At 44.7% G+C, this 12733-nt stretch overlaps 1 protein-coding gene across 1 annotated transcript in view; it reads left to right on the top strand.

The window, feature by feature from the left end:
* The window catches only part of LOC118309544 (gamma-aminobutyric acid receptor subunit gamma-3-like), a 57505-nt gene extending 45965 nt beyond the window's left edge, over nucleotides 1–11540 (top strand). Inside the window, exons 9-10 of the mRNA XM_035631799.2 lie at nucleotides 5377–5573; nucleotides 7255–11540. Of these exons, the coding sequence (XP_035487692.1) occupies nucleotides 5377–5573; nucleotides 7255–7536 (479 nt within the window). The 3' untranslated portion in view covers nucleotides 7537–11540. The remainder of the gene's footprint in view (nucleotides 1–5376; nucleotides 5574–7254) is intronic.
* The last annotated feature ends 1193 nt before the right edge of the window (nucleotides 11541–12733 follow it).

Genomic DNA, 12733 nt, shown 5'->3' with positions numbered 1-12733 from the left:
TCACTGAGAAAATCAATTCTGACTTGCATCCAATATGAACTCCGTCTCTCGCCTTAAGAAAACCTTGACCAATGCTTCTTGTCATGAGTTGAAGAGCTGCACACTAACACGACTACGAGTCGACCAACCACCCCACCAACGACATTGGCATTCCTATAAAAAATACTCTCACAGTAAAGTTGGAAGGTTGAAATTGAATTATAAAAGCACATAAAAGCCAGTTTGACCTCCACACGATGGCTGATTGTATTTTCTGATAACCTCCACAGCTACTGTCTATAATCTCAAGGTCTGTGTTCCAGTCATTTACCACCATGAGCAAAATTGAGTTCATTCTGTACATCTGATTTTTAACTTAACTCAGTCACATCTGTGTATCTGCTGCAGCGGGATGGTAAAGTTGGGCAGCGAATGATAGAATGAAAATTCAAGGCAGAATAACAACTGGATTTATGAAACATCTGCACTGTCCTTGTGCAATTCATATCTGTTATATATATATATTGACAGTATCCTGCCAGTCTTTCCAAGACATCGTTTCTCTCCTGCTTTTCCCTTTCATATTTATCTCTCTTGCGTATTGTTGAAATTGAGTAACTGCAATGTCTCCGCAAGTCAACGTCGCACGACCAGTCCGGAGAATGGTTGCACATGTATTCCTCAACTTGGTAAACTTGGTTACAACATAATGCAAAAGACATTACCGCCTCTTTTCTTGCTAGTACCACCAGAGCAGTCTGGACTTTGCCAATACTAATATAATCACACTCAACCACCCAAATTTTCCTCACTTGACACGAGAACACGACTTCCCAACCTCCGACTACCTTCACTCATAATGTAACTTGAATCGAGGCGGCGCTCGGCGACTCTGCAGTACTTTAATCCTTCTCCGTCCCCGCTGCCCTTCATCAGCCTGCCAGGGAGCCAATATCACATAAGGTCATCTGGAAGATCTCTTTGGCAATAAAGAAGTTATATTGAAGTTCTGTCCATCCCTATCGGCTCGAGCCAATAGCCCAAAGAAAGATCTTTTCAGAGAGACGAAAGATAAAGTCGCCTCACGCTGTGTTGAATTCAGTGAGAGGCTGGAGCTGTTGCTAAAGCTTGTGTTAATGTGAGCTGATCACAACGTGCGCAGTTTAACTTTCTGCTGACGAGCTGATCAAAGTTGACACGATGACAGCTCAACATCAAAACCGCATAAAGCCAATGAGATCAAGAGAGACGACAACACACAGGTTTTATTTTCAGAGTGTGTCGGCAAAATGTGTTTGAAGGAGCGGCAGGCGGATGTGCCCGAATATCTCGCACATTAACAAAAGCTGCTTCATTTAATTTTTTTCCGAACGCACGAGAAGTCTCGTGACTCTATTGGACCTTTCACTTCAAATTGATTTGGCAACGATGTGGGAAATATGACGGCATGACATTAAATACAGCTTTCGCCACGATACTGCAGCTCACAGCGTGCAGCCGCCTGTCTCACCCTCGTCACTCCGTCGACCCGTCTGTCTGCCCGGTGGAGACCAGAACCAAAGACAGAACCCTCAGACAACAGGTAGCGCAGAGCAGCAAGCTGCACCCGTCCTGATAAACATCCGCATTCAGCTCAACAACAGAAAGTCGTTTAGCCTTTCTTCTCCACTACATTGCCTCCGTTTCCAGGTCGGCCCAGGACCTGATCTCAGGGCGGAAGAGATAAGAGGGAGTGAAGAGAGGGACAAAACATTGAGTGTAAAGCAAAGTGAAGGCCGTTGGCAGGTAGCGACAAGGACAAAGGTCAGAAGAGGGAGAAAGATCAGTGGGATCGCGGCGAGGTTGAAGTCCAAGTTGGAAGGCCAGTAATGCTGCTGCCCCCTCCTCCGACCCCCCCGGGCTGGGAGCCTTGACAAGCTGCTAACATGTTCCAGGTGGTGTTTCCAAAGAGCTGTCACTCAGCAGCTGCTCTGTCAGCGGCAGGATGGCGTCTGGATGGTCGCAGGCCGGAAGTAAGAGAGCTGAACTCAGGTTGATTCCCATTACACCTCAATCTCTGGAGCTCGGACGCATCTCGGCAGAGATGCAGAGGGCTGCTGACGGGGAAATAAACCAAGGCCCAGCATCATACTACACACAGTTATCCAGGCTGATATAGATTAATAGTTGCATAAAAGCTATTCCCTTAACTGGTGATACTTTTGGTTTTGAGAGGTCCACCTATAAGATGTGTGCCGCCTCTCCACTACAGTGGGAGATGGCTGCGTAGACACTTTAGGGCGAAGGACTTGATTAATGTTGTGGTGTCAAGTTAGGATTTCATGAGTCAACGACATGGGGAATGATTGATTAAAAGAAACTCTCTTGAGTGCTGCTAGAAAAAGTGAAGAGTTGTCTAGCGGATCTGAAGATTTGTTCAGTTCCTCCTGATGGAAATGTGTCGGGACATTTGCTGAAGCTGCTGTTGCAGTATGAACACATCTCGCTCCACCCATGAAATATCCTGGAGAGCTAAACAACACACTTTTCCATCGATCTCAAATATTGAGCCCTGACGTGCGGCACGCACAACAAAAATAGCTTATTTTTGTGTGACGGGTGAATAGAATAAAAAAGGAGGCAAGATTTAAAAAGCCAAGGTTTCCCTGCGAGCTGTCATTCACACACACACTTGTCAATGTGGATACATCTGCCTGAGTGTACGAGATATGAGGAGGATCTCTGGCCTCTAACACTCCTGAATGAATTGAATTGGAGTGGACTTGTTTCGTCCCAAGTGTCTCCTTGGTGGGAGGGGTCACGTCGGGCCATCTGAGAGATTACATGCATGGGACACGTGGCTTAAAGTCAAGCCCTCTACATTGTGCGTGAAACCCCTTTAATCAGATGAGACTGAAGTCGCCGTGTGTGGCCCCTTAACCTCAATCACCAGCACATTCATCGGGAACCATCGGCATAATGAGCGTGAACAAACGTTGCGTCGATGTGGTGGGAAATCGGCCTCACGGCACAAAACGGCGAGGCCTTCACTTACAGGTGTGTGGTCACGATGAAACCCCTCGTGTCCTGTGATCCTCGACTGGCAGTCCTCAGTATCACGACTTGTAGACGCTCCACGGACACGAGCTGTGGTCCGGTTTCAAATGACGACATCTGAAACGTTTTAATAACCACGCACCCCGACGCCGCTCGGCGTGCGTGACACGGGTTTGTGCGTCACATTCTGTTCAAAGACAGCGAATGGGTTCTTTCACGTTGCTGTGATCGCGCAGTCAAGATCATTTTGCACACTGAAGATGTGTGGAGCGTCCTGTGCCTCGTTCAGGCGTACGCACTGGAGCTTTCCCCGCTTCTGTGTGACGGCCCTCGTCTTCAGTCTGTGGATGTGAGAGACTGAGTTGTTCAGATTGTCTGCGCAGACAGGAATCACCCGGTTACTATGGCACCACGGAGCGAAGAGCCCCCCCGAAAACAAAATGTACTGAACTGTGCAGAGCAACACATGACCTTGATTTGAAACAGCAGCCCAAACTGTGAGCATCCAGTGGGTAGCTTGTGATGGAAAACAAAAAGAACTAACTGAGACAAAACAGTGGGATCGATGCTCCTGCTGCGTTATGGAGCTCACACTGAGATTTGAACAGTTAGTTAGATTTTAGGTATTAGGAGCAGAGAGTTGTTCATGTACTTAGTTTAAATCTAATGAGCGGGAGGGGGAGAGAAAGTCTAGACGAACACTAGACCAGAGGAGGTAGCTTGAAATAGACGGGAGCAACTCGTCTCTATGGAAACCACAGGCGAAAAACAGTGGCGCGCGCGCACACACACACACACACACACACACACACACACACACACACACACACACACACACACACACACACACACACACACACACACACACACTGCCATGAAAGTAAGAGATGAGGATGAAAGAGACAGAGAAGAGCGAGGGCGAGAGGGAGAGAAAGGGTGGGCGAGGGAGAGGGGGGAGAAGACGGCGAGATCCCGAGGATGATGTGTGCGTGTGTGTGTGTGTGTGTCACAGTGGTATATATCAATGCCCCCAGTGGGCATTAATGTCACTGGGTTCATCTGTGTTTGAAAGGATTGATTTAATTTCACAAAGACGACACAATATTCTCCTTTAAGGCACCGTGGGAGGCATTTCTCGAACAGCGGCACAGTTAAAAGTTATCCCCAATACTTGTTTACCAGGCTGACAGCTGATTATTGATGCTGCTCACAGCCACTTTTACAATTTCACCAACCATTTCAGAAAGAGGTGAGTTACTTCGACTTTCCCACGGAATCACAAAAGAACCAGAGAACTGATAGTTTGATGCAGAGAAAACCACAATCACACGTGTTTCTACCAAAGTATTTCTAAAGACAATCTATACCTGACGAAAATATTTGGCAGCTTTTTACAGATTTATTCTAATGACCAGATCAACAAAATGAACTTTAACTGTAAATGGACAAGCTGTGACAATCGTCATAGACTCATATTTTACGTTGACAAGGAAAATGTGTTTTTGTCATTATTGTCCGACGGAACGAAGAAACAACCTAGAAAATAATACCTCCATCTTCTTTTCTGCGGGTGGTACATTCAGAAGATAAGAATTCACTTTGCTGTCAGTTTCTATGGTAATATGATCTGCATCCAGGATCTAAAACAAAAGGGACTGTCACAACAAATACAATTAATAGTTTCACAGGAATAGAACTTTTATTTCATTTGTGAAATTGAATGAAATTGAATTTGAGTATTTTCTACAGGGGAGAGCCTTGACTGGGGAAATAAAAACTGTTTTAATTATCTCATAATCAGTGAGGAGAATCCAGTCTATCTCTGCCGTGTCTGGGAAGTTTCCACTGCGGCTGAGGCTTTCAAACTTTTTCTGAATTCATTACCATTGCGGATATACAGTAAAACAGTGGCCGGGCGTCTTACAGCACGCCTGCTGAATTATGGCTGCGCTGCTCGAGCCCAGTCATGTTTTAGTCAGGATGAAGTGGCAGGAGTCGCCTCATGATTCAAATGTGGCTCCACTGTATAACAGAGGGCCTGAACCCTCAAATCGATTCCTGACACTTTCGTTTTCTTTCACGTCGCTCAGGGGAGAAGAGAGCGAAGATAAGAAAATATAATTGTTTGATGATTTTTAACGATCCCGCTGCACCAAAACTCACAACAAATCACAGCGTGGCTGTTTAATCGAGGGCAGGATTGATGCAAGAAACCGACCCAGAATACCCCACGTGCATCATTAATGCGGATTAATAAAACTCTGCCCTCTTGTTATATAATCACAGACTGCGGCACGGGTCACCCCGGCGCTGACCTGCAGTTCCTCAGGTGCTCACTAAGTGTTGCTCTCTCCTTCCCAGGTATCACCACGGTGCTGACCATGACCACGCTGAGCACCGTGGCCAGGAACTCGCTGCCCCGAGTCTCCTACGTGACGGCCATGGACCTGTTCGTCACCGTCTGCTTCCTGTTCGTCTTCGCCGCCATGATCGAGTACGCAATGCTCAACTACTACTCCTACATTATACGCAAACCTCCGCCGCGGATGCAGAGAATGGTAAGACCTCGTGGTGAACGCGCTGCAAACGAGCGCCGCGGTTGTCTTCTATTCGTGTCAACATCAGCCACAGCCGAGGTTCTTCTCTGAGCACAGCTGCATGAAGCAGACTGGAGCGCGAGCAGCTTTCATCTGTATCTTTCATATGATGATCTCAGTGATGCCGCGACATGGAAACAGGCCTCAAATGTCTTTATTGTTTTTGTACTGACGTTTGTAACGTGCAGTATATAGAAATGATCCAAACTATTCTTGTTGGAAGGTCAACGACAGAGATACAGAATGACTACAAAGACACAAAACAACAACATGGACTCAAAACTATTCAGATGAGACACAAACCAAACACAAACCACAAAGAAGGACAGAAAAGGGACAAATGGCTGAAAATGAAGACATGTATCCTTTATGCCGCATGATGTGCCAGTTACAAATTCACATCGGACACTTGGTGTTGAAACGATGAGTTGCTTCGGGGGCTCTTTCCAATTTACAGAGAAAATGAAATAATAGAAGAAAAGCGATTGAATGCCAGCTATTGGCGTTTTCAGTCTCCTCATATCAGCCTTCAGAAACTCTTATTGATTGAATCCACAGGGTGTCAACATCATATATATAGTATATATAGTAATATAATAAACAGTGAACAATCTGCTCCCAGGTGTCTGACAGATCTGTATGAGCACACGTGCGTGCAATCGTTGCGGTGCGAGAGCCTTATGCCGCGCGTGGGCGTTCTCCAGGCAGCACCTGCTGCGAAACGCTTTAACACGGAGTCAGCCACCGCCGCCGCCACTTCACCCGCTCCAGATCTCCCTCTCTCGTCCTCATTCCCTCCCAGTGTTGAGGAAGACTTGTCAACTGAGCCATTAAGTTGCGTTTACGTTCGGTCGCCTCCTCGCTGCTGTATTTCGGCCCAGTCTGTCTGTGGGGAACCACCAACGCCATCGATGTGGCCCCGTTGTGCCGCCCACTCAGTCAGTTCTCTCACTGCACAAGACACATCGAATTCTCTCTCACTCTCTGCTCCCACTCTTCTTTTAAGAGTAGACGACTGGGGAAAAACGTGTGAAGACTTTACCCCAAATACGTTGTCCCGCACGAGTTGATAGGCATCAGGGAGGAAGTCACATCATTCATTCTCTAAGGGAAACGTATCCAGCATTCACGTCTAAAAAGAAAAAACAATCAGGCTGCAGCTGCATTATGTTATTATTATATGTTCATTTCCAAGACTGTCAATGGACTTCAGCATGTTCAGTCAAGAGGATATAATCCATCCTTCGCTGTGCCACAATGCAATGCAGCAAAAAGGCATGTTGCATTTTTAAGAAAAGCAGACTGACAAAACTGCAATACTTGCACTTTAATGAACAGATGTACCACCTGATTTCTTACGAATGTTCAGTTGTTCCTTGATTTCAGACGCATTGCAGGTATGATAACAGTAGCCAGACTTTATGACTTGCAGCTAACCAGCTAATTAAGATGACGTCGGCCCAGTGAGTTGATTTACCAAGCTTTAGTCTCATGACAGTTTAATGTCAAAAAGGAGAGAGAGAGAGACGATATCATAAATATATACTTCCTGGGTACACAGGCTACATAATAGCATGCTGAAAGACAGACTGATGTTATAGCAGAAACTTCCGCAACCCTCTCTTCCCGTCTTCCCAAACAGGCCTACTCATCCTTCAATATGAGTCGCAACCCTCGGACCATGATGCCGATGGGAAACTCCCTCTTCTGGCACGACTACGACGACAACTGCCTTTACGAGTGCTTGGACGGGAAGGACTGCAAGAGCTTCTTCTGCTGCTACGAAGAGTGTAAAGAAGGCGGCTGGAGGAAAGGACGAATCCACGTCAACATCAGCGATCTGGATTCCTACTCCAGGGTTTTTTTCCCCACGTCTTTTTTGCTCTTTAACATCGTCTACTGGGTCAGCTACCTCTACCTCTAGTCGGTCACGGGCCACGGTCCCTTGCTGAAACAGCCACGGCCTCCACGACTTTGCACCGCGGCTCACGATTAGAGGTCAAAGGTAAGCGTGGAGGAGGAAATGAAGGGGGATCCACTCTGCGGCAAACGTGAAGGACGCATGCTGGAAAACAGCGGTGTGCTGGTGTGCAGTCTAAAGGCCACGATACTTTGAGCTGTGGCGTTCCGAGCAGGACAGAATGCTCAGCAGAACAACAAGCCTGTCGGCGTTCACTTGAAAGGACGGGCCGCGTTCATGACTCGCTCAGAAACCAAACAAGAAGACGGCGGTGACTTCAGAGACGTTGGGGGACGAGGGGTTTGCATTGCTGAGTGTTGGTGGACGAGACGGCGAAGCACCCATAGTGCCTTCTTTAGAAAGGGTGCCGCACCGAGAGACGCAGCTTCAGAGTTCCCTCCATTATCTTTATTACCTCATCCATCACACCAACGCATGCTGAGCTCTTTATTCTTTGGAGGAACAAACCCAGAACACACTTCTCACCACTGGAGATGATTTAAAAGCAACACACCATTCATTGTGTAGCACATTGGTTTTAGTTGTACCTTAGAACTTAGTTCTCCTTTCTAACAAAAGTAATGTTTTCTTATCATTCTTACTCTTATTATTGGGATTGGTTGTATTTTTCGCAGCGTTTCAATGAGGTCATCACACATCAGCTGTTAGATGTTGAATATGAGTTTGTGTCAGGGTCAGTGGTTGTCTGGTAAAATCTTGTTTACTCAGTCAGTGAGCTTTTGTTCATGATGCTTTATGACCAGGCGACGCGTTTTACAGTAGATGCCAAGAAGGTTCGGGTGTTTTTGATGAAAGCTGGGTCAGACAGCAAATGTATAAGAACTGCAAAAATACACAACAATCTAATACTCAACATGGTAATGTCATCTGGGCATACCATGTGTGTTACAGTACGCGCCTTAACAGATGAGGGTTAGTGCAATGACGGTTTCTTCCTGAAGACAGCTATGATAAAACCGTTTCGCATTCTATCACTTTAACTAAAGATTTTTGTCTCACTGTCCATTAGGCCCACGAATTACCAAGGCTTGACAGAAAAGTTTGACATTTTGGGAAATAAATAAGTGTCCCGAGCCTTGAGTTACCTCAGTGACGGACTGTCTTGTTGAGGACAGACTTTTATTAGACACGTGTTCTTATTGGTAATTTCCCTTGTTTCCCCCGTTAATGAAAACTTGGAGTGGCCCCCAAGCACTAAAGTCATCAGCGCAGCAAGAGTTCTGTCAGCTGTTCCACTTTGTCTTCTTACCAGACAACACTCGCAAAAATATTTAAGCCCAATTTAAGATTATTGCATTTTGATCTTATATAAAATTCCCATCCATTTAGATGAACGCAGATAAATTAATAAACTTCATGTTTTTTCTAACAGATACGCTCTTTTAATATTGAATACATAAACCTGGTTGGAACAAATTTAAAGGAAACTGGATTTATTGATTATGAATATATAAATCTGGTTATTGTGTATTCAAAACACTTGTATTGCATTAATGTCATCTTGTTTTATTGTTTGTCTGACAAATATGCATCACATTAAGTTTATTAGTGAGTTCATGTTCAATCTGTGAAATGAAAATGGACATTTTTTACATGCAATTACATGACACAAATATTAAATATTAGGCCTGAATCTTTTTGTGAGTGAATGTGAAGCTGCCCTCAACAAAACTCAACACTTTCTTCAGAAAATGTTTGGTTGATGCTGAAAACAAACTCAACGAACTGGAGTGTTGAGTTTAACACCACTGTTGTTGTACTGATGAATTAGTGCCGAGGATTGACATTCACCAACGCCAAGAAAAATGAATCTCTAAAACCTTTAAAGGTCACTAAAAAGACAATTCAGCGTTATAAACTGCATCAAAATTGATTGCCACCATCTTCCCCTGGTCAGGCCAGAAAGTAATTCAGCAATATTCTCATCTAACTCAATCTGCATATTTCCCATAATGCTGAGCTGTTCCTTTAATGCATTCGTAACCCCAAATAAATTCCAAACCAGCAGTGGTTTCATTGGAGATGATGTAACTCTGGCGAAGTAATTGTTTGTCCATGAAAATGGCTCTGTACAAATATGTGATATGGATATTGGGACAAAACGAGCTGAATAAACATTTTGTTTTTGGCCACAGGCCACTTGAACCCTAAAGCACACACACACACACACACACACACATAAACTGCACATGACCTATTTATGTTGCATTAGTCATTCCATACGGTTTCAGACGTAGAGCGTGAGAACATAGAACCCTGAGACTTGATGATAGTTTCTTTTTTTTCCCCAGATGAAAAACGAAAGGGGTTTCTGACGTCCTGCCGTACGCAGGACTCAAAGACACGTCCCATAGTGCCCAGCTGGCAACGATCACAGGTGCTGTTAAATAGGTTCTATATATTGTGATACACAGCGCTGTGTTAAAAAATGGATGATTCAGGATGGTTGCTGATGACGCCTGATGGAGTCCCACCCCCCCTCTTCAGACATGTAAAATTGATGCCACATATGGAGGCGTGCTTATGGACACACACACACACACACACTCACACACACACACACACACACACACACACACACAGACACACACAGACACACACACACACACAGACAGACACACACAGACACACACACACACACACACACAGAAACACACACACACACACACACACACACACACACACACAGGGACGGACGATTTGTTTCCTGTTATATGGTGTTTTTTGCAGTCGTTTGGCTTTGTAGAACAATCAAACTCCCCCTTTTCCCCTTCTTCTCTGCGCCCCTGCCCCCCAACACAAACACCCCCCCTCCCAGTATTTCTATGTTCAGAGAAAAGCTTTTATGTAAGATGTATCTAATCAATGTTTCTATTTTCATACAGTTATATATGGAATTTATGTTAGGCCAGTCGCGACGCCGGAGTCAATCTGGTTCCACTTCAGTCAGCTCAAGCAGCCGGAATGAGTTTATATTTAGGGGCTCTTCATATTAATGAGGCCTCCAGACACATTTGTGTCCTGTCCAGAGGTTTGTAATTACAAATCAAATTGCCACGAGTGACGCTAGAGAATCAGCACAAGGGCCGATACGCTGTGGGCCTTTACTTAATCTGTTGATTTGATATATGAGCTCACGTGAGATTTCATTAGTATTCTGACATTAGATTTATCTATCTGTCCATCCACCCATGAGCTGACTGAATTGAACAGAGCTTGGCCCACACCGCAGTAAACTCTCCTCACCTCTGATATTTCTACTACACTTTATAAGTGTCTTCGTCTGTTGAGATACTTCAATAAAACAAAATCACTATTTTCTACGTCTTGATGAAAATCACCTGTGTGTTTCAACTGACTGAGACCTGTCTTTATAAAGCCCCTTTGGACTCAGAGTGCTGACCCAAGATCAGCGACCCCCCCGGAGACCCCGTCACTGCTCAGTGGTTTCCATGGAGAGCGGTGCATCGTCTGCGTAGAGTGACACCAAATCATGTATTGCTCCTATTTCACTCCGTGGAACAATTTGTATTTTCAGTGAGGTCTCTCTGGTCTTGGATCAGCACTCGCAAGGAAAATATTTCATGAAAACAGGATCTAGAGTGAAAATAATTATCTTTTTCTAGTGCGTGGTACATTGCTTATATTAATAAATAACGTTTTTTGTCAAGCGCCGCCCGCTGACGTCTTTTTTGTGTGCGAGTGAAACTCAAGAAATTACAACAATTACACGCTTGGTTGGAGGCAACAGAAGCACTTTGGTTAAGGTTAGAGGAAGATTTGACTTTAAGCTCGACATCTAAGTCTAACTGTGTGAGTAATTTATTTACATCTGTTGAACCCCTCCCTAAGTTTTCATCCCCTTTTTATCATTTCTTTTATCTTTCAGCGCTGGAATTACTTTCATCGTTTTCCTCTCAGGATTTTATTTTTAATTTGCTGCCCTCTCCAACACACTTTGTAACTTCTTTTCATACGAATAAAAGATTATTCTTATTCTTATTATGAATATGTCTATACCAAGCAAGGCTAGGTCACTTTCACAACAAAGGGGGAAAGACAAAGGCTGCGGAGACTAAGGGATGATGTGATTTTCATCTTACAGTATAAACATTAGACGTTATTCCCTGTTCTTTAAGCTTCTTCATCAACGACCAATGTAACTGGATACTCACAGCTCTGAGCCAGAAATATATGTAATCTTCCTTGTGATGTTTTTCATGCACCATGACATCAGGGTGTTTACTGACTCACTGCAAAGTATGTAAGGAAGTTGAGAGGGTCCAGAGTGCACGAGGGAAACATTGGGCCAGTGCACATTCATTGGTTTCATTAGTCTAAACAAAAGAACTCAAATTCAATTTAGCTCTACGCAGGCAAAAGAATGAGTGAGGATTGTCTTCAGGCAGTCGGCCTGCCCCAATAACAACGACAGCACTAATAGCCACCGACAGATGCAGGAGCATGTCATCGCTTCACCCACAGTGTGTTGACCTAGATGGAGGCGAGCGACGTGAACGCAGCACAAGCGAGCCGAAGGGGTGAACGCCGCAAACTGGAAGAAGCTCCTGCCACTGCGCCAGGGGAAAGCAGGAAGGCGCGGCAACACGGCGGATAGAGTGGAGAAGGAAGTGGAGGAGAGAGCGGAGCTGTCGGAGCGCGTGTGTGGAGTCAAGTGACAGCTTTGCTCACAACAAGAATGGACACTCCCTTGTGAGAAAACCATCTGTGAGCGTGAGTCTTCTCTGTTAGTGTGTGTGTGTGTGTGTGTGTGTACAGTAAGTGCAGGTGTGTAAAGCTATTGGATGTGTATACAGTAGTTGTGTGTCCATCTCTTTGCACATTGCACATTTAAAAACAAAGTCAGCTTGACAAAAGACGGCGTTCATAACACACATGTGGAACGTGTCCTTTGAATTTCTTCCACCGTCTAATATTTCAAACTGCAACAGTCAGATAACGACAGTATATCTTCATGATATGTATATTAGTGATGTCACACTCTCCCCTCAGAAGAATCCTTCTCATGGCTAAAAATTATGAGAATATTTGACAAAAAATTCAAGCTACTATTTCAAATGTCGACAATGAAAGTTTAAAAGAGGTAAACAATGGATTTCAAAGTCTTTCTCATCGACTT

The sequence above is a fragment of the Scophthalmus maximus genome, chromosome 1 (assembly GCF_022379125.1).
Source record: "Scophthalmus maximus strain ysfricsl-2021 chromosome 1, ASM2237912v1, whole genome shotgun sequence".
Lineage (NCBI taxonomy): Eukaryota > Metazoa > Chordata > Actinopteri > Pleuronectiformes > Scophthalmidae > Scophthalmus > Scophthalmus maximus.
Note: the sequence above shows the minus strand (reverse complement) of the source record. Positions and strands in the feature narration are given on the sequence as shown.